The 25,063-nt window shown below is 41.8% G+C and overlaps 2 protein-coding genes across 3 annotated transcripts in view; both read left to right on the top strand.

Moving 5' to 3' along the window:
• Positions 1–262: 262 nt before the first annotated feature.
• On the top strand, positions 263–24,758 carry TMEM229B (transmembrane protein 229B). Of its 2 annotated transcripts, XR_009278475.1 has the most exons (3): positions 263–401; positions 21,060–21,663; positions 24,566–24,758. XR_009278475.1 is itself a non-coding variant. In XM_058847143.1 (2 exons), the coding sequence occupies exon 2, from the start codon at positions 21,084–21,086 to the stop codon at positions 21,585–21,587; it is 504 nt and encodes a 167-aa protein (XP_058703126.1). In that variant the 5' UTR covers positions 263–401; positions 21,060–21,083; the 3' UTR covers positions 21,588–24,758. The 2 variants fall into 2 exon arrangements, 1 of the variants encoding a protein (XP_058703126.1); XM_058847143.1 differs by having other exon boundaries at positions 21,060–24,758.
• Positions 283–25,063, top strand: part of RAD51B (RAD51 paralog B) — a 404,600-nt gene continuing 379,819 nt past the window's right edge. The window contains exon 1 of the mRNA XM_058847115.1: positions 283–401. The gene's annotated coding sequence lies outside the window, so the exon portion shown is untranslated. The remainder of the gene's footprint in view (positions 402–25,063) is intronic.

The raw sequence follows: 25,063 nt of genomic DNA, 5'->3' as shown, positions 1-25,063 counted from the left end.
AGAAGGACAGTGAGAGCAGAAAGGCTCAGCCTCACCCGAGGAGAGGCAGCTGTCAGGGTGCCACCCTGGGCAAGGGGCAGGTACAGGTGCTGTATGGGGGCTCTGAAGAAGTCAGATCTTCCAGAGCCTGAGGTACTGGGGCTAAGCTATCCATACACATAGCTCATTCAGTGTTTCAAACCTCTCTTGCATTGTGCTGTATTAAGAATAAAATGTACTTCTTTGGTTTAGGAAGACTGTCTGCTTGCTGTATTAGCTGTCGGTCACACGCACCTGGGCTGAAAACGATTGGCATCTGAAACCCCTTGGACCTGCTGGAGGCAGCCTCATCTACCTGCGGATGTTGTGAATTAGCAGCTGGCCAAAGAGTGGGAGAGCTCCAGTATCCCTCCCCAGAAAAGGTAAGGTCTGGAGGCTACAACTGGCTGGACTGTACTTGTAGACCAGAAAAACAGAGCAGTTGTCTGAGTACAGAGCTGACATCATTGTAGATGAGACCTCTGAAATTTAAGTATGTAGAGTGCAAAGTTATTTACATTGGTTTAAACCTCAAGTTGTTTTCTGGAGGTGTAAGATTGCTATTTGCACACATCACCCTTGATTTCTGTTGGCTGTGAGTCACATCATTCTGATAACTTGTAATTCGTGCAGCCAAACTTTTCAGTGTTATTGTCTCTTTAAAACATCACACTCTGGTAGCCTTAGGCAGTTAAAACAATCAGGACAGTGGAGCAGTATCTCTGAGCTAAACCAGAGCAGTAGGTAAAGAGCAGAGGGTTGTTCTCTCCTGTGAAAGCACAGGTGTGAGTCGGATGATGAGGAATCTATTCCTGGCCCTAACATGCACCTGATTCACCACTGTGTTACTCTACTAATCTTCTTAGCCTCATCTTGCCACTCTCCTGTATGCTGTGGCAATCTGTTACACTTCCACAGAGTACATGTAAAATGCTGTCAATTTGAAAGGGTGATTTATATCCCAGAGCAAAAGTTTATGTTGACTCTGGTAAGTGGGGTGGGTGTTGTGGGACCAAAACGATTTCCAGACCCTGCAGCATTTTTGATATGCTCTTTGTGTCTGCAATATGTGGCATGGTTCAGGCTACAATATTGTTTTCCCTATTGTGGATCAGCTTTCCTGGGTAGGTTGTGCACAGTATTTTATTTCTAGCTGGGAACTCACTTTGAATATGTAGATAATACATGTATAAACTTCAGATTCATGTAGTACCATCATCCCTCCCTCTGTCCTGTCTCAGGTGTCTCATTACTCTCTCCTAGTTGTAATGCCCAGGAGATCTTGTGTTGGGATGTTCTGTTGTCCCACTCCTCTGGGTATTCTTGCTGATAGATCCCTGATCCTCTCTGAGACTGGGGAACAGACCCAGTCAGCTGCTGTAGGAAAGCACTAGACTTAATTGTGACAGTGTTAACAGTGTGGATAAGCAGGGTCAGCTCCTGCCTAGAGCTCCAGCTGTGATTTTGCTGCTCAGTGTCTAGCTGATTACAGGGCTTCAGTTGGTCACCAAGTGTCATTTATTGAGTGGTGAAGTCCAGACTAGTGCTGCAGTGTTATAACAAAGCAAGTGTCAGCTGCGTCCTGAGAAGGCAGCTGGTGATGGACTGAGCTTTTTATGAGTCCGGCAGTTATGTCAGTGATGCAGCCATGAGTATTTCTGAAGAAAGCTGTGTCTGGCAAGTGCTCTGGTGTGTGGTACCATTGCTGTGAGGCTGCTTCTTCCCTGTCCTCAAGAACCATCAAATGTAGAGCAGAAGTCTCCTATTACTGTTAAAACGAAAACCAAGCGCCGTATGGGCACAAGAAAACACAGATCCGTTGGCAGCAGAACAAGACTATGAATTATTCATTCTTCCAATGCCTCCTGTAGGTTCCATCCACTCAGGCTGTTCAGGATGCTGTCTCTTGGAGATGCAGACAGATCTGCTTTCAAAGCCATGTGGACAAGACCCTGCAGACTGCTATCACCACTCTTGAGTTTGTTCTTCATTAAACTGGCTTGGGCATTGTTGTGACATCCTTGAGGACACAGAAGTAACCTATCATCCTGTGGGTTGTTGGTAGGAATACTTGTAACACCAATGAACTTGGGACACATCTGGTGATGCCGGCCTGGAATTGTCTGTGAGGTGAGGGCAGTGAGTTAGGAGCAAGATGGAAGCCCTGGTTGCTCTGGCCCATTTTGCAAAAGTGAGGTGGGAGAGCCACATCTTTTGTGTAGCATTGCTTTGGTTTTTGTAAGAAACTTAGACTATGTCAGTTTGTTCCTAGCTCCTTCTTGCTGAGAAGCCAAAGTGTCCTCTGTTAAAAGTTCCCTGAGCACAGGTAGGATTTTTCTGTCCATGCAGAGTGCTCTAGTGGAGATGTGTGTGTTTAAGTGGCTGTTTGGGAGCATCTGTAACACATAGTTTCTCTCAATTCATTTACTAGTAGGCATTTGTCTGTTATGGTTGTCAGCTGGCAGTTGAATTTGAGAGGCACTGAAGACTTACAGAGCTGCAGAGGCTCAATTCTCCTCCAACTCTTCCATGAACTGCCGTGGGCTTAGGTAAGTGGTGCCCACTGTGAGAGAAGGTGTTGCTGAAGGATTGTTCAGAAGCTGTTCTTCAGCATAAAATGAACATACTTTTTGAAGCAGAGGGGTTTTAATTATTTTTTTGCTTTTTTCTTCCCACTGGTTGGTATGAAGATTCCTTCAGCCATTTTGCGTACCCAGGCTGCACTGTCCATGCTGTATTGCAGATTTTTGAGCATTTTCCCCCGTTTTCCTTCTGCATCTCTCAGAGCTGTTCTTGGCTATTAGGCTTTTGCTGAGATGTATTCTGATTTTTAGTGTGATAAAAGCTACCTGTAACTAGCAACAGCTGTAGAAATGATGGTCTTCTTAAAGCAAAAGTTCAGTCTTTGCATTTACAGCTTGTAATCTCTTTTAATGTGCCCTACTGCATTTTGAGAGAACTTCAAATGTTCATAAAGAGCTTTTTGGAAAGGAAGGGAATGTTACTTCTGTCAAAACAAGACACTGTAGCTTGTGTTCAGAACAGTTTTCAGGTTCTCATTATGTCAGCCAGTTGGATATGCCCTAGAGTGAGTCACCTTTGGAGTTGTCCTAGTCCAGATGCTGAGGGAAACTGGAAGCTACGATAAAATCCCAGGCTGCTTTTGAAGAGTCCTCACTAAAAAAAGTGGTGGAAGCATGCTGAGGGGAATGGCTGCACTGCTGGGTTGAGAGGCTGGGTAGGTTTCACAAAGAGAGCTGTTAAAGAAGGAAGGGTTCCTTCTGAAGAAGGTAAAATGTGTCTGTCATCCTATGGTCTTGACCAAAGTGAAAAGGCGATAAACTGGAAGTGTATCTTTTCTTTGTTTTTCATCAGTGAAAGAAGTAGACAAACAGAGCATGCAATGGATTTGTGGTTTCCATAGTGATGTAGCTATGGAAGCTTTTGTGCAGCTGAGCTTTGCCCTCACTGCAATCACACTTGAAGGCTATGAGTGTTCAGCTTTCCTGCCAGAGAAATATAAGTATGTATCAAAGATGGAACTGGCTGAAAATGCAGCTGCATTTTCATGAATTGTTATGTTTGCTTTGTTACCTGAATATCTGAATGTTTAAAAGCTTAGCTCATTTCTCCTTTATCTGTTGTTTTGCATTGGAGCAGTGCATCCAACTATACTGACACCACAGTTCTTGCTGCACCAGGCAGTGAAATATTGACCTTGGTCCTTTGCTTTCTGTCATCTGTATATACACACAAATCCCACAACACTGGTGCTGTGACTCTCCAGCCGCACTGATTTCAAACATGCATGGGTCAGGAAACACAACTCTTTTGGGGCACGCCAACTAGTCAAACACCATCCTGTGAAACTTGACAGGTGAGCTTCATGCTGTTCATAGACATCAACTCACTTGTCCATGTATCTGACATTAAATCATGCTTTATTTTAATGAGCATTTTGAGAATATTTTAATAGTCAAAATACATGACCCTTGGGGAATTTTTACATGTGGAGAGAGCTGTTTCTGACTGTGAATTGTTGATTAATTCTGTCTTTCAAAACAAGTTGGAGGTGGAATTTTTCAGCATCTCAGTGATAAGATTACCAGTGGGTCCTAGAGGCAAGGGAAAGAAAATGCTTGATGTGAATGTTGCATGCGCACATGAGGCACTTATGTACATACTAGTCCTACATACACACTCGAATTGTCCAGTCTTTGTGGTTGACAGGCATTTGCGCCTCATCTTCTTTTTTTTTTGCTTGTACTGCTGCTGGATGTTTTCTTGCTGTCTCCCTGAACAAATCTTCCTTACCTTCAGCATTTGTTTTGCTTGTCTAATGGATGTAATGGGTCATCTGTTCCCTTTATAGAAAGGAATGTTAATTATTTTCAGAAGGCTAATTAGGTTGCTAATGAGAAACTGTACTGCAGAAATATTTCCTTTAATTACTCACTCTTAAGTGCTGTACAGAGAAGCTAATTGAATATGCTGTTAAATACAAATGCTTGTATCTGGCTTAAAGATGCACCTTCAGGCTCCCTGAAATAAATATTTTGGTAAACTTGGGAATCCATGTGACACAGATGACTGAGCAAATGAGACTGGTGCTAAGACCTGCCTAGTTGTGCAGCCTTTTTGACTGCACCTCAATTTGGCACTTCTGCAAGTGACTGGATGTAATTGCTCTTTATATTTCAGTTTTCCTGATGACTTTTGTCAGTATAGGTAACTATTTTTGCTACCTGCCAGCCCAATCTATAATTAGATGCAGCCCTCACACCAAATAGTTTAGCCTAATCAGCCAGATGGCAGTCAGAGGCACGGAGAGGTGGAGTGACATGTCCAAGGTCACATTGCAGATCATGGCAAACCTAGTAATAAAGTAGAGGTTTCATCAGTCCTGTGTTAGTTCACTGCGCTGTTTGCCCCTTGAGCCTCTCTTAGGGCCAGCATAGCTCATTACAAGACTTGCATAAGTTTGCATATTGCTTCACGAGGCAGCACAGCTGCTCAGCAACCCCATTTATGGTAGCCACCTTGGCACTGGCTTAGGTCCTTTTGCTTCTCCATCTGAGTCCTGTCTTCTACTTGCTTCATTTCCTTGTTGTAGTGATAACAAAATTGGACAGAAAATAAACTTTCTAACATGATTTGAAATATTAGAAAGCCGGCATTCTTTATTACAGTGCCAGGCACTTTCAGAGGATATCTCAAATGTCTGTCAAATGTGTGAAACTTTACCACAGGGTATTTATTTCATCATGATTATACACATTCATTACAGTGTACTTCCTGATACATAAACATCACTTTCCCTACAACTAATTTGCATTCATCTGCCTCCTACTGGAAGACTTGATGGTCCTGGAGGGTCATCTGAAGCGGTCTCTGGTTGTAGTTACTGAGTGTCCCAATATGACCAGTCCTTGAACTTTTCTCTGGGCATGCATGTTGCTTCTTGTTACATAACTTTCCAAAACCCCTAGTATATTTCTAATTTTCTGTTTACCCACTGGTTCCAGCTACATTTATCATTCATTCTGTGTGCATATTTTTGCATTCTTTTATCTTTTTTTGCTAGTTAGGGTTTAAGTTTTATCTAGTTTAGTTCTAACTTTGGGGGAACTGCAAATTTTTATTCTTTGTATTCTCTCTCAGTCTCAATGCCTTTTAGAATTGCTTTGGGAGAGGGAGCTACTGTAGTCTAGTGGATATTTTACTTTTAGTACTCCAAGTATGAAAGTTGGAGTGGATCTCTAATATCCCCTGCTTTTTGACTGCTGAGCCTTCATGCAGCTCTGTAGAAGAGCTTCACTTTTTTTCACCATCCTCTAATGTCCAGTCTGCTCTTAGCCAGATTCTTGGAACTTTTTATGTTCCATGGCTGTAATAGGGAAAATGTGAGGGAAGGCTGCTGAATGAGGGCTGCTTCTGTGCATAAGAAGATGCTCCTTATTCTTCTATATACTGGTCATTGTAAACTCAGCAGGAGAAGGAAGGAAGATCTGTCAATGTTGTGGATGCAGTGTAAAACTTTGCATTTTGTACTGTGCTGCCAGAGTATCTAAGTGCAGGTGGCTCAGAAGAGTGACTTAGACATGGGAAATACCCAAGAAAACTACCATCAGAATGGGATGGCAAAAGTCACCCTCTATTTCTTTTCAGGCACAGACGTACGCTGCTGTAACTTTTATCTGTGTGCCACACATGCAGCACTGCCTTGGCTGAGGCACATTAATTTAAAAGTTCATTTTGCATATGTAATATTTAAGTTAACCTTGCATATTTTTACAGCTGTGGGAGCTCTCAGAGACAGTGAAGATACAGTGAAGCAAGTTTCTTAGCTGCAGTGTAATCTGGCTTCTAAATTAGTACAAGCCTATGCAAAACAAGCGCACTTGAAAATGTTAACACTTTGAACACATTGACATCGCTATGAACTGTTGTGAAGATAGTGCTGTTTGCTCTATGTGTAATGTGATGGGTTTCTTGTTGCATGTATCAAGACTAGTTATATTATGAAATTATATTTAGGTTGTTTTAGCAGGAGGCAAAAACTTATATTCTTTCTCATTCTACCAACAGCATATTGTTTAATATCTAGTGATTGCTATAGAAGTCCTGGTATGCTGCAGGTTTCTGTACATCTAAAAAAGAATGGATAGCTGACCAGAGTGTGTGTGTCTCCAGGACTGCCAATAGTAGGTGCACAATTCAGGCACGAAAATTACAACTCTTAAGCATCTTACATAAACATGGACAAGAAAACATATGGTGCCTCTCTGGTTCTATTTGCTATGGGTCACCTGATGCTCTGTTTATTGAGCAGATTTTAAAGATGGTTTTAAAAGAATTTAAGGTTTGGGGCTTTTGAAGAGGGTTAGTTTTGGTGTCCAGAGTGAGCAGTATCAAACAATTTTACTTAAAAGTGAGGAATTCTTTCCTAGTCTTAATACAAGACAGTTCCCAGCTGTGTCCAACACAGATGAGAACTGGCATCTCTGTTAAGCTGGTATTTTGCCCAGAGGCATGAGGTGCCTATTGTTGCCCAAAGGAAAACAAGATGAAGAAAAAAATCTTGTTTGATAAGACCTGAAATTACCCTATGTAACCTCAAGTATTTCACAGAGGTGACTAAATCAGTGTTATACATGCTTTAAGCACCTCTAAGTAGGTACTGGAAAGATGCAGGAAAGATAGAATCAAGAATGATCAAATTCCACTTTTGTCTTCAGAATGTGCCCATCTCTAACTGCCTTCACAGGCTCTAGTAACTACAAATGGGAACCTGTAGGGAAACAAAGCTTGTAAGTAAAGTATCTTTGTTAAGTGTCTGAAATTCATTCATTAATTTGGACCTCTGTATGCATGTGTGTATGAAATGTTTATGCGAAATTCAAAATCTAGTAAAACCATGTCATGCAAATAATTAATTTGTTAGAATGGTATCATGGTGCAGTAATAGTGTAATGCAGATTACTGGGGGCGAACAAAGAAGTCACTGTCAGAAGTGCTTTTCAGTCAGTGAGACCTCAGTGTCTGCTTAAAGGAGGGATCAGTTCCTCACTGCTCAAATAACAACTGCTAAATAACATTGCCCCCTAAAATGGCAACCAGTTGTTTAGAATGTATCTAAAGTGTAAACTTTTCTTGAGATGGTAGAATGAAACCTGAAAACTTAAGTTGGGTATTAAGGGCACCACAAATGAAGATCTGGGCAGAAAATAGCGTGACCCTGGGAAAGCCCTGCGAGTTTGGGAGCTCTGTGGCCAGTCATTAATGGGGCAAGACACACTTGCGTGATTCAAGACAGCCAGCACAGCTTCACTAAGGGCAAGTTCTGCCTGACCAACCCAGTCACCATCTGTGATGGAGTGACTCCATCAGTGGAAGGGTGCAGGTGTCATTTATATGGACTTCTGTAAAGCATTCGATATAGTCCCCCACAACATCCTTCTCTCTAAATTGGCAAGACATGGATTTGATGGATAGACTGTTCAGTGGATAAAGAATTGTTTGGACTGTTGCATCCAAAGGGTGGTGGTCAAATAGCTCAGAGTTCCAGTGAAAGTCAAGGAACAAATGGTGTTCCTCGGGTGTCTCTACTGGGACCTTCTGCCCTCATAAGACTCTTTTTGGAGAGCTGCATCCAGCTCTGGGGTCTCCAGCATAGCAAGGACATCAGCCTGTTGGAATGAGTCCAGAGGAAGTTCACCAAGTTGATCAGAGGGCTGGAGCACCTGTCCTGTGAAGACAGGCTAAGATGGCTGGGGTGTTCAGCCTGGGCAACAAGAGATTCTGAGAAGGAAACCTTATAGCACCTTCTAGTACCTAAAGAGGACTACAAGGGGGCGGGAGAGGGAATTTTTACGAGGGCATGTAGTGATAGGCCAAGGAGTGATGGCTTTAAACTGAAAGAGACTAGGTTTAGGCTGGATATTAGGAAGAACCTTTTTACTGTGAGGGGTGGTGAGGCACTGGAACAAGTTGCCCAGAGAATTTGTGGGTACTCCATCTCTGGAAGTGTTCAAGGCCAGGTTGGATGGGGCCCTGAGCAACCTGGTCCGAGGAAGGTGTCCCTACCCATGGCAGGCTGGTTGGAACTGGATGATCTCTGGGGTCTCTCCCAACCCAAACTATTCTAGGTTCTCTTATTCTTGTCTCCGCTGTCTAAATACAAAAGCATAATTACATGATAGCTAGGTAAAGCTTTAGATTACAGTTCAGTGGAAGGAGTTAAAAGCCAGTTAATTATCCATCCATTGAAAAGCCTCTACTGCCTGTGGATGAGACTCCAGGATGGCAGGTTTGCCTCTATGCTGCAGAGGATGACACAGCCATAGTTGTTTTCTTTTCTGGTTGTGCTTGCCAGGCCCCATGGGGAAACTCAATCTTTCCAACCAGGTGCAGAGTGCAATTAACTTCCTCTGACAAGCTGACAGAAACTAGTGGAAGCTCGGTACTTGGCAAAAAGAGAAACTAAGTATAGGAGGTGTTAAAAACGAACTGAACCTCATGGGTGGGAAGTTGTGGTCTTACCATTTCCTCTTACATGCTCCTGTCTAGTGTAAATGGCTCTTCCAGTGTTTCAGCTGAGGGTGTTGTGTGTTTCATAGCATTCAGCTACTAGGCTGCCATGAGACTTCAAAAATAAGCCTCTTCTGGAAACCAGGTGAAGTCTGTTCAGCTCAATATTCCCATTTCTATGGAGAGGTGATAGGTTTTACTGAGTCAGCTGATATTGAGAGGGAGGTGGAAGAGGTCCAGTAAATTATAGATACTCAGGCCATCTTTGGGCTTGAAGCTGTTTGAAGTGGAGTATCATGATTCTGTCTTTGGTCTTACCGAAGTAGTAAGATCAAAGTTACTGAAAACATAATCTGGATCTGCAGTAGCTAATTCCTGCAATGGGGAAAGATTCTGCACACCACAACCCCAGTTGGATGGAGACACTGGGCCGCCAACTTCTCCTCCTTCAGGCTTGTGTTTCCACATGTTCCTAAGGCACCTGCATGAACATCACATACAAAATACTTTTGTAAAGGGAATTTAGTGTCAGTGAAAGGTACTGTCTGGATTGTCCTGAGAAACATCAGTGCTTTTGTAAAGGAAAGAGAAGCTCTGATAGTGAGAACATGAGCTTTCTGCATTATGCATCAACATGACTTATCTATTCTGGAAAGAGCATTTTCCAGAGGCAAGTAAAAGAATACATTGTTATCTTGTCTCTCTTCTGGGATGGCCCAGGATCTTGGCCAATTAGTGCCTGTGTTTCAGTTATGAGAATGTTTTGTCAGTCACTGGGAATTAAGTGAATATGTATAAGGAAAGAGCTCTGTGTGTGTTTTGGAACATTTTCTTTTTTTGAAGCATGTAAAAGAGAATAAATACAAATACACAAGGAAGAAAATTGCTCTGGCTTCTACCGCAGTAGCTGTGTGTGTAGACTCAAATTCAAGTCCACTGTTATCATTGTGCTTTGACCTTTTGCAACTGTAACATCTTTCTGCAGCTGAGAGTGGAAAATGTCTTCTGTGTGGACTTATAGTTGAGTGAAGAGGTGAGTAGTATTTTTACACCCTCGCTGTGTTTAGGATTAGAGTTAGCAGTTCTTAGGGATTTTCTTTTCTAAGGTGGCAACTTAATTCCTTTTTCAGGTGTTTAGAAGGAGGTGGTATTAATGCGATGCAGTTACATTCTGTAAGCAGATGCATATTAGCTGCTATTCACAAGAGATGATTTAGAATATTTCAGAAGGCTGAATGTGTAGATTGGATCTCAAAAAAGGGGTGAATGTGAGTTGGGTCTCAACCATAGATAGATCTGTAAAGCAGTCTAAAGCTATGTATTCTTTTATTTCATAATCTGGGCTTGCTGTACTATGAAAGGTAAATTCCTGGACTTCAGGTATTTAGAATATTCTGAAGCATCCCCATGCATATACATACAGACTTCTCTGTCTTAAGGAACCCAAAGTATTACACTTAGGTTAACTAATAAATACTGACAAATTCTGAAATTTCTTTCCAGTATTGGAGCAATAAATCTGTTGGTTTTATTGGGGAAACTTCAGTATGACATGGTCATTTGGACACTCTGCAGTCACAAAAGGAAATGTGGGAGAAGGGTATAAACATAATATTAAATGGATCTATTTTCAGAGTGGCTCTGTAAAGGCTGGAGTGATCACACTCTGTGAAGCTGTAATAAATGATTGGCAGGTTGAAGGTATAATAAATCCAATAGTAGTGTTTGTAAAAGCTCACCTCAGCATGAAAATGAACACAGGCGGAAGAGGCAGTTATAAGGAAAAAGATCCATCCCCTTCAAGTAGAGGGGAAAAGAGGACAAATCAGCAAATAAAATAGGACAATATATGAAGGCATCTCTATATCTTTAAATATCTGTACAGATGTAGATAGAATTCAAATTTATGTACCTACCACATGTAGACACAGCAGGTTGATTTGCCTACACTTAATCAGGTATCTATGGTCAAGTCCAAACTAGAGAACAGTCCAGTGTTCTGTGATTTAGGAGAGAGGCAATAAGAAACTCAGAAACAGTAGGGAAAGAACTGCAGTGACATCAGGTCTAGTCTGAGGAGACACGAGACATCCTTATGACCCAGCTCCGTGGTTCATGAGCTGGAGTGCATGAAGCTGCACCTGGGAGCACATCTCAGTTGGAAGAATAGTGCTGGGAAACACTACTGGAACAGTACCTTCATGACTATTGGAAAAGGAGGGAGCTGTAGGATGCAACAGCAAAAGCTTATGGACAAATGCTAAGTGAAGAAATTGAAAGAGATAAAAGCTTCTTTGAATGGCAGGGAGAAATAAAATAACCTGGCAAATACCAGTTCTACATGGGACACAAAAGTTGAGTTATTCCAATTTTTTAAAAGAGCTCCTGAGTGTACAACTTTTACCACCTTTCAGAAGATTGAGTTTCAGTCATGTTTCCCTGTGGGAAAGATCTTGTGTTTCCTTCTTGGGACACATAGTACATAATCAAATGAATGATTTGAAGGGGAGTAATAAACACCTAAATATTGGAGGTTTATGGTGAATCTCATGCTTCAGTTTTACAAAAGAGAAAAATGACAGGTGTGCATAAAACTTGAAGATGGTATCTTTGTGATTGTAGCTTGAATGCTTCCTGATACCTTTAGGAAATAACGGCGCTAAAAGTGTCAGCCTTCTTTTGCCAAGATGTAAATAGGAATAGAAGTACTCAACACAGTGTGGGGGTATGTTTGCTGTGTAGGAACTAGACCCTAAAACCCAAAGTTTTGCTGACTTGTTATTCAGAACAGAGAAATTGTACAAGTGCGTGAATTCAAATTTATCTAAGTGATGCTGGCTTGAAATAAATCTGAACAGTGAAGTACAAAACTCATCACTAATTTATTTGTGCATACAATGTATTTCCACTGCTGATTACATACTTTGCAAACCAGTGACAGCATGATTAATACCCATGGTATGGTAATTGGTGAGCACTAGTGGGAAAAACTCCTGGAAACTGCTTAGAGGAGCTGCCTTTCCCCGCTGTTGGCATGGTTGTCTGCTTGATGATCTTGCTGGACATGACAAGGTGATCAGTAGAATTCTGAGATTTATCCTCTTCTACCCTTCCTTTTCAGGATGTTTCTACCTCTGATGCCTGTGTGAAATTAAGAAGATGAGGTAGATGAGGTAGTCTTGGAGGCTCCACAGGGATTCCTTTGGTGAGAAAGGATAATTTAGTACTCTGAGACTGCTCAAGTTTTACACCAGGGCTGCTAAGAAGAAACCTCAGGAGTCACAGCCTTGTGAATAACAGATAGCACTTGGGAGACCTGATTCTTTGACATCTCAGAAATAGTTTAATGTTAGGAAGGAAAAAAATTGTATATTGAGAGGAAAAAATATTTGATGTGGAATTGCCACCAAGAGATTTCCAAAACGGGAGAGAAGGAAACTCTTCGTATGACATTCTTGGACTACGAACCTGAAGGTGTTTAAAAGTGTGCTCCCTCCTGTTTTGTCTGACTTTATGCAGTACCTTCTGCTTGCAGGGTTTAAACCTAACTCAGCTTAGACCAAGATGTTACATTTCTTTATGAACTGCAGCAGTTCTGTTCCTTCTAGATGAAGAGTGACTGTAGTTGCTAACTGCAGGTATTTAAACTATACAGTTACCTATTACCACTTTAATGCTGGGAATTTTTAAATGCTTGTGCTCCAGTGAAGAGTAATAAAAGGAGAGAGAAACAATTCTTTACAGTTGTGTATATGCAACAAGAATTTCCATAAAAGAAGCAGGCATTTTTATGAAATTATACTTTGACCTTTAGCTGTAGCAAATGAGGAGAGACTACTTTGAATCTATCAATGATATAGATTTTAGTGATTTGGATTGTGTCATTATGTTAGCAAGCTGGGATTTTAGATACTTTAACAGCTTGATCATAGTATTTTTCTCTGCCAAGCTTTATTTTCAATGTGAAAAATGATTGAATTTTTTTCTTTTTTTTTTTTTCCCCAAATCTGGCTTTCATTCATTTCATCCTGATTCTGACTTATTTCTGAAGATTGTTCAGAAGTGCTGTGCTAAGCATATATATTTGTTACTGATACTGACCTTTGTGAGTAGACCAGTTTTTTATTGTAGGTTGAAGCAGAATGGTTTATTTGCTTTCCATTTTGCTTTGGAAAGATGAGGCATTTGCTGAGAAGATAAAACCCCCACCTTTCTAGAAATGAACTGTCTGAATTTCCAGAAATCTGTTAGAAACCACATAAAATGGGTGACACATGATGTCTTGCCATCATGTTGTCTTTTCTTTATATGTGTTGGCTGTGTAGTGACAGTGGACAGTAAATCTTGTAAACTTGTGTTTTCAGGACAAATTCTCTTCTTCCATTCATGACTCTGGTTTGGGTTGCTGGTAAGGCATGATATGCATTATGTTCTTTGAATGTCAGATTTTCTTCAGTTAGCTAATATCATAATATCAAGCTCAAGCTTTTGAAAACACACGTGAATTTTGATTGCCACTGTACTTGAATGCATGGTTTGATATGAAGGGGCCCAGCTTGCAGGAGCTTATGAGTCAGGCAGTTGCCCATCAGGGAACTATAGGTGCTCAGACCTAGGCCTGAAGTCATGGTGTGTGAACCTGTGTCACTTTTTGAAAACTGGGTTCTAGGAACTCAGGTCTGCTCTCGCTGCAAAGAAGTCAACTGTTCAGGTTAAGATAATGGTGAATCCAGCTACTAAGCACCCAAAACTGAAGGATGGCTGATACAGATTCTCAGAGCAGATTGTGCCCCCTGGACATGTCATCTCCTTGGGAACAGACCTTCCATAATGCTGGCTTCCTCCTCTTCAGTGTTAATGGGAAGCTCAGCCTGCTCCTATAGGAGAGTCCTGGCTTCCAAGTCTTTGCTTTGTACTGGAGTCACATCAGGGGCACTTGGGCTCTTGCTGGACATTTGCTTGTTTTGAGAACCATAGTGTCAGCGAATGTTGGGAACTCAGGGCAGCTTTTCCAAACAGGGAAGGGCAGCCGGTAAGGCACGAGAGCCTTATGGCAACAGACTTTGAGGTGAACATGACCTTCCCTGAAGGAGATGCTAGGGAGATTTGTGCTTAATACTTGTAGATGTCAAGTTTGGATTCAGTCATTTTTCATAGTGTCTTTCAAGTCTGTTACTTGCATGACTCTTGCGGGTTTTAACTTCTATCAGGTACAAAGGAAACATTCCTCTTGCTCACTGTAAGTAAAGAGCTACTGCTTTAATCTGTGCTCAGGTTGGAGTGGTCACTGTGGGTTGGGAAGGTGTGTTCATGTAATGTAACATTTCCTGCTATGTGTGTGGCAGGACATGGAAAGTCTCCACTTTCTGCACTTTTGCTGCCATTCATGAGATCACCTTAGTCTAAAAGCTATTCTTTAAACAATGTCTTCATATTTTCTCTTTGTCTTCTGAGAAGCCAGCTTCCCTCTACACTCCTTCCCAAGAAAACCCTATCTTTCTCCTTTCTTTTGTGAAATGGTACCTTCTGGGCAGCCCACACACAGGCTTTACTGCTAAGAACTACACTTCCCCATCCCTTTGGGTTAGTCTGGTAATTGGATTCATTTAATCTCCTTTTGTCGTCATTCTTTTTTACTGTATCCCAATTCTCTTTGGACCAGATTTGAAAGACAGACAGGGATCAGAGGCTGCCAGCAGGTACAGAGTGAACTGGGCAAGGGAGCAAGAAAGCAAGGAGTGGCAGGGAAACGTGCCTTCTATGGGCAAGGAGCTAAAGACAGAAATGAGGGGAAAATTCAGATAAGAAATAGATTGTGCTTTCTTACCCCACAGTATGTGGGAGACAGTGTGCATCCTGATGGACATAGAATCCAGACAAAGAAGCAGCAAAAACAGATGACTCAGAATTGACCAAAATCCAAGGGCTCCAGATCTTTCCTGAAAGCATTGAGAGTCTCTATTTGGAGATGTCTGTGGCATGCTTTTAGCTTCATTGCAGGGCTTGATTAATCGATCTGCTGGAGCTCTTCCACACTTTAGTACAGCTGAAATCCTATTTTCTGAGCCACAGTTAATTGAGGCTCTCAGTTACCTGAAGGATGAATATCTCCTCAGAGTTAGGACTTCAGCACATAAGTACCACTAAGACTTACTTTATAAATCTTTAAACACTGATGAACTAATGTATTGGGGCCAAATCTAGTACATAGTGTTCTGTACACATCTAGTGTTCTATAAACCTTTACTTCAAATGGTGTGTGAGATCTTTGTGAAAATGTTGAAGCCAGTTTTGCAGCATATTCATTGAATGTTGTCCAAGGTTGCAAAGGTATATTTGTTAGGTGTTTACTCAGAGGAAAAATGCAAAATAAGAATTACACTTAAACAGGTATTGCCCAAAAATGCATGTCAATTTTCACCAACACATTCTCGTATCTACTATAGTCCTTGCTAAAGCAGAGAAGCAGATACACATCTGATTCTCCCAGTCTGAAGAAAGAACACTGTAGCTACAATGATATGCCAGTGGAAGTAATTAAAAAGTAACAAGAAACAGTTATTTTTACCTAAGTACTGTTTAGATAATAAGGATCTGAGGAAGGAGGACATTAGCAGTACAGCTCATGGGCAGGGAAAGTACCCTTTACTTCAGCTTGGTCCTCTGCTCATGGTTCTGTTGTTTGGAGAGACTAAAATATCCTACTGTCTATGTGTCTCCTTTACACTTTTTCAAATTTAAGAGAAATTATGATACATAACATAGTGTTATAGATCCCCAAGGCATTTATTAGAAATATGAACGTGCATGTTATAGAACTAAATATTAGTAAATATGAATTTGTAAAGTAATACTGTGTTGTAACTTTTTAACTTGCAGAAATAACTGGGCACTATACGTATGAAACATGCTGCAGTAGTTCAGGTTCACCTGCAGAGGATCAATTAGCTGACAGAATTCATAGACTCAAAATTCATTAGAGGAATTGTCTCATGGAGGTTTTTGTTTGTGTTTTTCTTTTATTAGCACCTCAGAGTTAATTCGGTGTTTCTTGAGGAGGTCTCATTAAACTCATCCAGAGCATCTAAATAATTCTCCTGGATTAAAAGGAATAAAGACAACCTGTATGAGATTTTTTTTAAAGCACAGTTTGGCTTGGTAGTGGGGAAATGGGCTGAAAGCCACTGCAAAGGAGAGCTTTGAAAAAAAAAATGAGCCAAGCAGTGCTCAGGAGCTTAATCAGGCATGAATACAACATCCACAGAGATCTCCCCTGCAGTGCTTGTGTGAGAGAAATCTACCGTTATTTCTTGTTCTAGGATCAGTCCATCTTCTGATCACTTCCCTCTTGCCTGCCAAGGCTGCATCATCTGCAGAACTGAATGTGAGTGTGGAGTGCTCCTCTTGCACAGAGGGGTCTCACATGAAGTGGGGCAAGCTCTAAGTCTTTTCTCCTTACTTGGCCTGGTGCATCAGTTTTACCTGTATCTTACCTCAATCTAGGGGACTATTAATATCCATTTCAGAGCTGAAATTATAAAATACAAAGTGCTATCAAAAATCTGTAGTCTTGGTGCTTTCTTGCCTCCGTAAGTCAAAGTCCTGCCCTGATCACAGAATGGGTCAGGTTGGGAGGGACCACAGTGGGTCATCTGGTCTAAACTCCCTGCTCAAGCAGGGTCATCCTAGAGTACATGGCACAGCATTGCATCCAGACAGTTCTTGAATATCTGCAGGGAGGGAGACTCCACAACCTCTCTGGGAAATCTGTCCAATGCTTGATCACCCAAGGAGTAAAGAAATTCTTCCTCATATTCAGGTGGAACTTCCTCCATCAATTTCTGCCCACTGCCTCCTTGCATGGAGTTACTCTTACTCAGGTGCAGGACCCTGCATTTGTCTTGTATCACAGGCAATTCTTCTCTGCCCATCTCTCCAACCTGTTGAGATCCTCCTAAAGGGCGCACAGCACGAGGGGGGTATTGGCCACTCCTCCCAGCTCTGTGCCCTCAGTGAACCTGTTGCTGCAACCAGATTTCTGTAGAGAAACTCAGTCCTTCATATACTTTCCCTGTTGGATCTGTGCTTGTTTCCTCTAGGTGCAGTGGGCTCTTGGCCCCTTTGTTGCCAGCAGAGTTATGCACACAGGCAGGGCAGTCAGGGAAAGAGCCGAGTGTTCTTTGGAGGTCCCTGTGTGGTTTCCACAGACTTGCCTTGTTTTCTTTTCTCAGCAAGCTGAAAAGAAGGTCCTACTAGAGGAGAAGGAAAAATTAGGAAGCCTGGCCTAGCTCAGGCTTCCTAATAATTTTGTATTAGAGGAACTATTTCTATTTTAACTATTTGAAATACAATTTGCTGATGATGGAAAGCATTTTCAAAACTTTGAATTTAGAAGCTCCCTGTTTTCCCCAAAACAGCACAGTGCGAGCAGCCTCACTGCAGGCATGGTCATCCATGAGCAGTCTCCATGCATTGTTTCCTCTCTGCTGAGACAATTGCATAGCTGGCAGCTGTGTTTCTGATTTTCAGGAAGCTGCTGCCCATCCCATTGTAAGTGCCTAAGTGATGAATGTCACTTGTTTTCCTGAGGAGACTGAATAGCTCCCATACGTTCAGAGCCTTTTGTTAGTATTACTGTCACTCCATTAAAAGTTTTGCATCATCAAGTTCAATTATCTACTTAAGGCTTTTCACAAATCTGCATTTCTTACTGAATCCGGTCTTGGCCTTCTGTTTGGATGCTTCTCCCACTAATGTCATGCTTTTCAGCTTGATTATTTTATCATAAATTGCTGCCCAATAAAACAACGTTTTTTCTCATTTATGTCCCTCATGAGACCTTGTGCAATATTGCTTACCAGACACCAAATAATTTGGTGTGGCTGGGAAATAAGATGCTTGGGAAAAGCTGCAGTTTTAATTGTTCTGTAAATGCTTAAGTGACTTGTAACGATTAAATTGTACAGTCCCCAGCTTGTGCATTGATGTGCTGTGGCTTGTGATAGTCTCCCTAAATGTATCCTCCATTCCCTTTATGTCTTACTATGTACTTTTTGTTTTATTTTGGATGAAATATTTTACAGGAGGAGCTGTGATTTGTGGATTTGCTTAGTGACTAGGAACCAGTTATGTTTGGGCTACCAGAGGTTAGCATCTGCCCTGTCTTGGGATGCTTCTAATCAGCAAGAATTCTGTGAGGACTCTTGCAGGCATATTGTAAGAAGGAAGTTTCCATCAAGGCTGGGCCCACTGGAGACACGACAGTAGAGAAGGCAAATATTGAGACAGTGCCGGTGCGGTATTGTTTGTCTCTGCACTTGTGGTGAAAGCCATGTGATTCAAAAGAACTCAACAGTGGTCTTTGCAATGGGTTAACTTGTATTGTAGATGTCCGAGACCTGATCTAGATTCAGTTATTAGACTTCTAGTGTAGTGACTAAATATTTTGCAAACAGTAAAAAAGAAACAGAAAGCAAATAGATTTTTATTAAGTTTGTGGTATAGAACCAGGAAAGAGGAATCTTCATTTCACAGAGGAGATAGTGTGGGGTAGAACAGGATGTGTGGAGGTATAAGGCAATGGAAATAATTGGTATGGGGATCCTTGGAATGAAAATGGAGGGGGAGAGGGAAGGATCCTCTGTGCATTTGATCCAACTTTGTGTATAGATTTGCAAAATTACAAGCGTGCTCCCAGCTAACAGTTCAAATACATTTCATATAAAGCTGTAGAGAGAAGTGCAAGGACTAAAGATCACAAGTGAAAAAGTTAGGCTTATAGAAAAGAGAGGAAAACCATACAATCCCTTGGCAACTTAGTAAAATCTTTACAATAATTTCCTTCTATTGATAAGAACATTACATATTACAGAAGTATCAGAGTATTCTGAGGTGGAAGGGACCCAGGACCATCAAGTCCAACTCTTAAGTGAATGGCCCATACAGGGATCAAACCCACAACCTTGGCATTATTAGCATCATGCTCTAACTAACTGAGCTAATTGCATTATTACTACATTTTACTTTGTTTCAATTATTAAACTCATCTTAACCCTTTTTTTTACTTTTTTCCCCCTCCTGATTCTTGTTTCCATCCCACTGGAGAGCAGTGAGCAAGTGTCTGTCTGGCACTTAGTTACTAGCTGGGTTTAAATCATGATGCCTTCTTACTACTTTCCCTTACTTCTGTACCTCTGATTTTTGACTTGTTCTTGAAATTATGTCAGAATGGAGTACTGATATGAGGATTCAGTGTGCTAAGCTTATCAACTGTGTTGGCAAACTAATGAAGTAACATTACACTGACAAACTCTCCTTGGTTTGCAGTGCCCTTATACATCAGCTTCTTATGGACTGTATGGATATACACCTCCTGCATATTTCTCGTGTGCCACCTCTTCTGTCTTGCAGGGTTTCTTAGGACTGAATTTTTAGGAGACATGGGGCAATCTCTAGTGATTCTTTATTATTTCACCTACAAGCTCACTATGTGCTGTTGACCTTTCTCTGTAGCACATAATGATTGCTCAGTGTCCTATGTGAAATGGATTCTGCCACTAAAAAATGGGTCTTTGTTCAAGCACCCAAATCATATGAACTGTCAAGACTTTGGTTGTTTGTGTCTGGTTAAGAGAAGTGTGAACAGATCATGGATCCAGTTTTGTCCTTTTCACTTTCAATATTCCCCTGTGCATATCTTCTTCATGTTTATTTTTGTAGTTCTGTTTTTCCTTATAGAAGTTTCTCTTAATCTCCTATCAGAATTCAGTTGCATGTTAATACTTTGTTCAGAGAGGCACTGTGTTTACAGGGCAGGGCAGGAACAGCCTCTTTCCAGATGGCATGGAATGACTGTACATAAAGTTAGTGTGGTCCTTTACTTGCACATTGTGCCACAGAACTGTCATGTGCAAGTTAAATAGTGCTTGTAAAGAGTCCAGAGAAACTCAACTTGAAAAAGCAAGTTTCTAAGAATGAAAGAGGTCAAATTCATCCTGTGGTGTAAATCTGCAAGGCTTCAGTAAAATTATGCTTATAATCACCTCGTGTCATTGACTGTAGCATGTCAGACTTGTGAATCTCTGCAGAAAGTGTAAAAGCTAATTGTGCTGAAACAGCTTAGTGATAAGCAAATTGTGCCTTTTCAAAAACTCTTCACTAATTTCTTCCTGTATAGACAATTAGAGTTTGTTCTCATTTCCTATTTATCATGACTAACTATCCCTCTCTAGGCTCAGCTGTTCCTTTTTATTCTCCTCTTTTGTGCTTTGCTGTCCTGAAGCCAAATCTGAATGAATTTCAGTGGCTCTCTTGTGCTTTTTGACTTGGTATCAGGAAGTCTGACACCGTAAGAAAATTATTTTACAAATGCTGGCCATACAATGGATGAGTTCTTCAACAGACAAAATAAAAGTTCAGCTGAATAGTGAGTGCAAGGTATGGTGTCTGTAAGTGTACAATCTGAATTTCCTCCTCCAATTTGCTTGCTGTAGCTCCCATCAAAGCACAGTTTTAGACTACAGTAAACATTTTGCATATAGAGACTGTAGGCAGCAGCTGGAAAGGCCCAGTTTTGCAATGCTGTGTTCAACTAATCTGTTCCACAGTAGAATCACAAAAGTAAGGTATAATGCTATTTCCTGAAAAGACCAAACAGGTGACATGTGCTCCTATATTTTTCTGCTGACTTGCAAAACAGTAAATTCTTTGGCAGCCTTGATCCTGGCAAAGCCCTTGCACTTATTAACTCCCTCCTTATCTCCGATGTAATACCAGCGGCGTCCCGTTTTTCAGGCAGAGCAGTATATGTTGTTCAGGCCCATTCTGAGCCATGGAGACCTGTAAGGTGCCACCTTTCCCCAGGACTTAAAATGTGCTGTGGTGAAAATGAGAGTCACTTCTTTTTCAGATTTATCCTTTGTTACAAGTTTGTGTGTTGCCATCTGGGGGATAAGGACTTGTGACATCCTAGCTGACTTCTCTCTCGCTCTCTCTCCCTCTTCCTTTCAGAGTGCTGCTGGGGTGAGTGCAGAAGAATGGCTGCGGCAGAACCTCTGACCGCTTTCTCACGATGGTACCTGTACGCCATCCACGGCTATTTCTGTGAGGTGATGTTCACAGCTGCCTGGGAATTTGTGGTCAACTTCAACTGGAAGTTCCCAGGTGTTACCAGTGTGTGGGCACTCTTCATCTATGGCACCTCCATCCTCATTGTGGAGAAGATGTATCTGTATCTCAAAGACAAGTGTAACATTTTAGTGCGCTGCTTCATTTACACACTGTGGACATACCTCTGGGAGTTCACCACTGGCCTCATCCTACGCCAGTTCAATGCCTGCCCATGGGACTACTCCCAGTTTGATTTTGACTTCATGGGCCTGATCACCCTGGAGTATGCCATCCCATGGTTTTGTGCTTCTTTCATCATGGAGCAGCTGGTGATCAGAAACACCCTGCGCTTACGATTCGATGAGACTGCTGAGCCCGGGGCCCCCACCGCACCCGTTGGCTTGGCCAATGGCCACGTGAAGACGGATTGAGCAGTGACTTAGAACCATACTTAGCAATGTGAAAGAGCCCAGACCTCTACCACGGACAGTCAGCTCTGGCTCTGAGGTACTGCTCCTTGCTGTATAAGATTCGTAAACCCCATTTTTCTAATAGGGGTGTGCATGGGATATACCAGAAAAAATGGAACCAATAGATTTTCTATGGATTTTACTCTTTGGGCTCCAAGGACCAATATCAGTTACTTGTTAGTTAGGTCGTTTCTGATTTTAACTTATTACTGATGAAAGCAGTCCTTTTGCTTACACTTTAAAGTGGAGAAAGAAGAGAAAAGAAACGCTACAGCGGAAATGCATCCAAAAAAGCCCCACCTAATCAGTGGATGGGCATGGACACGCCAGCTGAATTAGTGATTGGCTTACTCCATTAGGCAATATTCAGGTGCTTGCTTGCAACCAATACCTCCCTGGGACCTGAGATGCTGCAGGAACAAGCAAAATCCATCTGCTGTTGAGAAGTACCTAAGACTGGCAGTCTGCTGGGGAGGTAGATGGTCCCCTCTCCAGGTCCCATTGGCCTCTCCCCAGGTTCTTTGTTGCACCATGAAATAATCTGGTGCTGGACATCTTGCTGAATTTATACAGATCTTCTACTTTTTGAAATCTTAGTCCTGATACTCACTAGAAATTTTTTTCTTTTTTTTTCTTCTTCTTCATTTTTTTTTCTAATAAAGACCTTTATTGCCAAGTGAATTTTACCATAATCTGTGCTATCTGAATCTTGGCAAAAGGCACAAGAAATAGTGCAAGTCTTCCCATCTCCTTTGTCCCCCCCCAAAGCAGATCTTGCTGCAGATTCCAGCTCCCATCTCAGCCATGCAAACCTTGTAGAGACTATATAGCCCACGAGACTTTTCTGCCTTCCTTTCCAGGGATTCCTCTGTTTCTGGTGATGTCGATAACTTAGTCTGGCTGCAGCCCATTGTATTTGAAGGTCAAAACCTTCATGTGGCTAACCCAGGATTTGGTCCTCTGGCACTGACTCCCATGTTCCTTCAGCACTGGAAGGCCTTGGCTCAGTTCTGTCTTGTGTTCTGCTCAGTGTATCAAGTGGATTTGCTTTTTCTTCTCAAATTCTGCTTTAAATAACCACAACCATATTGTTGTGACAGTAATTGGAGTCAGCAAGAGATATACCATGCTGTCTGATACACTTACTAAAAAAAACCCAAAAAAACAACAAAAACCAGAACACCAGTCTCTGAAAAGCACTTCTTCATGCTGTGCCTGAGTGAGGCTTTGAGTAGGGTGTGAGACCAGCAGTAGAGAGGTGGAGCGGGAGGGACTGCTGCGGCTTCACTGTAGACCTACCTGCACCACGGACAGTTTGAAATTGGTAACACTTATGGAGAACAAGGACAGTTGTGGTGCAGGGAAGGTGTTTGATAGTGGCAGCCACAAGTTTGTAATTCACTCTGTCAAGTTTTGGCCTTTGAAGTTAGCAAAGTTAGCAAGAAACATGGAGCTTCCAGCTGTCAGATTTCTCACTCCTGAACCGATATGGGGAAGGTTTGCCAGAGTTGTCCCATAAGGCCAGATTAATTTTTTTTGTTCTTCCACCACAGTCAGCAGAGCTGTACCAGGGATAATTTGGCTTGGAATGCAGATCTGTTGTAGGATTCCACTCTTATTTTGGAAACAATTGGGCCATTTCTGTGTGTGTCCCTTGTCTCTGGTAGGGGGTCCTCAGCTATGAACTTGCTCCGTGCCTTGGCACAGCCATTCCTGAGAGGAAAAACACTGCTGGCCCTGTGAGTAGAATTGTTTCTTGGTTCTGCTCTTACAGGGCAGTGTTAATCCTTTTTTGTATTACACAGAGAGCAATTATTTTATTCCTTCCCCTTTTCACATGGCATCCATTGCTGGCAATGGACACATGAAAACAGTGGTGGCAAGGAATTAATCAAATCTGCCCTGGGTATGCAATGTATCCTGAATCACTGAGAATACTTAGGTGGGTATTTGGAGTTCCCTTTTTATTATTTCATTATATTAAAAGAGAACAAACACTGAACAGATAGTTCTTTTGATGCTGTGATGCCAGTGCTACGAAGTCAGAGGAACAGTATGTAGTTTATCAGCCTTGTTTGTCTCAGGAGTATAGACCCAAGCAAAATAGTCACCTGAAACTGTACATGGAGGAAAAAAAAGAGCTTTGTGTGTAGGATAATGTAACTGAGCTCTACTGGAGCAGAACAAGAACTGCAAGGTGCAGATGAGAGTTGGGATCTCACAATTTTGGACCTGGTTATGTCACGATCATCAAATGCAGTGTCTAAAGCTGGGTTGTCCTCTCACAGCATAGCTTAAATGTGGTGTTGTGCTGCCTCCTACACCACCCCCACATCATGTAAAACCCTCAGCTTTATAGAAAGATCCTTAGGACCCCTGCTTTCTCCTTAGCTGTTACAAAACTCTTTGGAAAGGTTAAAAAGGAGCTAGCAGTGTGGTGTGGAGGACTGGCTGTCCACAGAGCTAACCTGGTGTGCAGTAGCAGTTGTGTCTGTTATTGTCTGTACTTCAGAAGGTCCCATATAAATGACACTTTATTTGTGTTTTGCTGAACGATGTAATATTTAACTGCTCAAAATATGAAAGGGTTTCCCAGCAGCATCTAGTATCCTAGGGCATTATTCTTATTGCCTGTGTCACTGAAACAGCTGTTGTAGTCTGCTTTCCACTGGTGTCTGATGTGTACCACCCAGCTACTGCATCTTCATAGAATGGTAATTTATACCCAGAAGTGCACTTTACTTGCAGCTTGCACACCAGAAACAGAAAAGGACCTGGCAAATTCTTAAATAATATAATTATATATAATACCACATACCTACTGCAGCAGGATTAGCCAGATTCCTCCTTTCTGAGCAACGTGGCTGCTGTCAGAGCTTTGTCTTTTCTGCAAAATCTCCCTTTTTAATACATGTGATGCTTCTTATAACATCTTGCAGAACTGCCCAGAGCACGTTACCAGGATCTCAGTGGCAGCTCAGTGAGAGCTCGGGAGCTGGACTGAAGTTGAAGAGACATTTACATGAAGAAAAAAACGCACAAGGCCTAACATTTGTTTGTATGTGTATCTTCCTCAGTAGATTAAAGTTGCCTGTTTTGAGTTCACCAGCAATAAAAAAAAGTTGTGATTTATCTACCTTGTCCTAACTACAGCAAAGAGAAAATGACCCTGATCTCTGCCTTTCTTTCCCAGGGGATGGTGGGATGTGGACTCCCTAGGGTTCCAGTTTTGCATCTGTTCTCTTGCTTATCTCATGTACAGTCCACCCTAAAGGATCTCAAAGTATTTGATAAATAAGTACAGAGTCTGGTGTCTGTCACACAAGAGGCAGTTCAAGCATTACTGTGGTATCTGTTCATGCTCCAAAGATCTTGCCAGAGGGGCATGTTTGATCTACAGCAAGCCCAGATGGCATTTTGTTCTTTGGTGTTATAAT

This window comes from Poecile atricapillus, chromosome 1 (assembly GCF_030490865.1).
Source record: "Poecile atricapillus isolate bPoeAtr1 chromosome 1, bPoeAtr1.hap1, whole genome shotgun sequence".
NCBI lineage: Eukaryota > Metazoa > Chordata > Aves > Passeriformes > Paridae > Poecile > Poecile atricapillus.
Note: the sequence above shows the minus strand (reverse complement) of the source record. Positions and strands in the feature narration are given on the sequence as shown.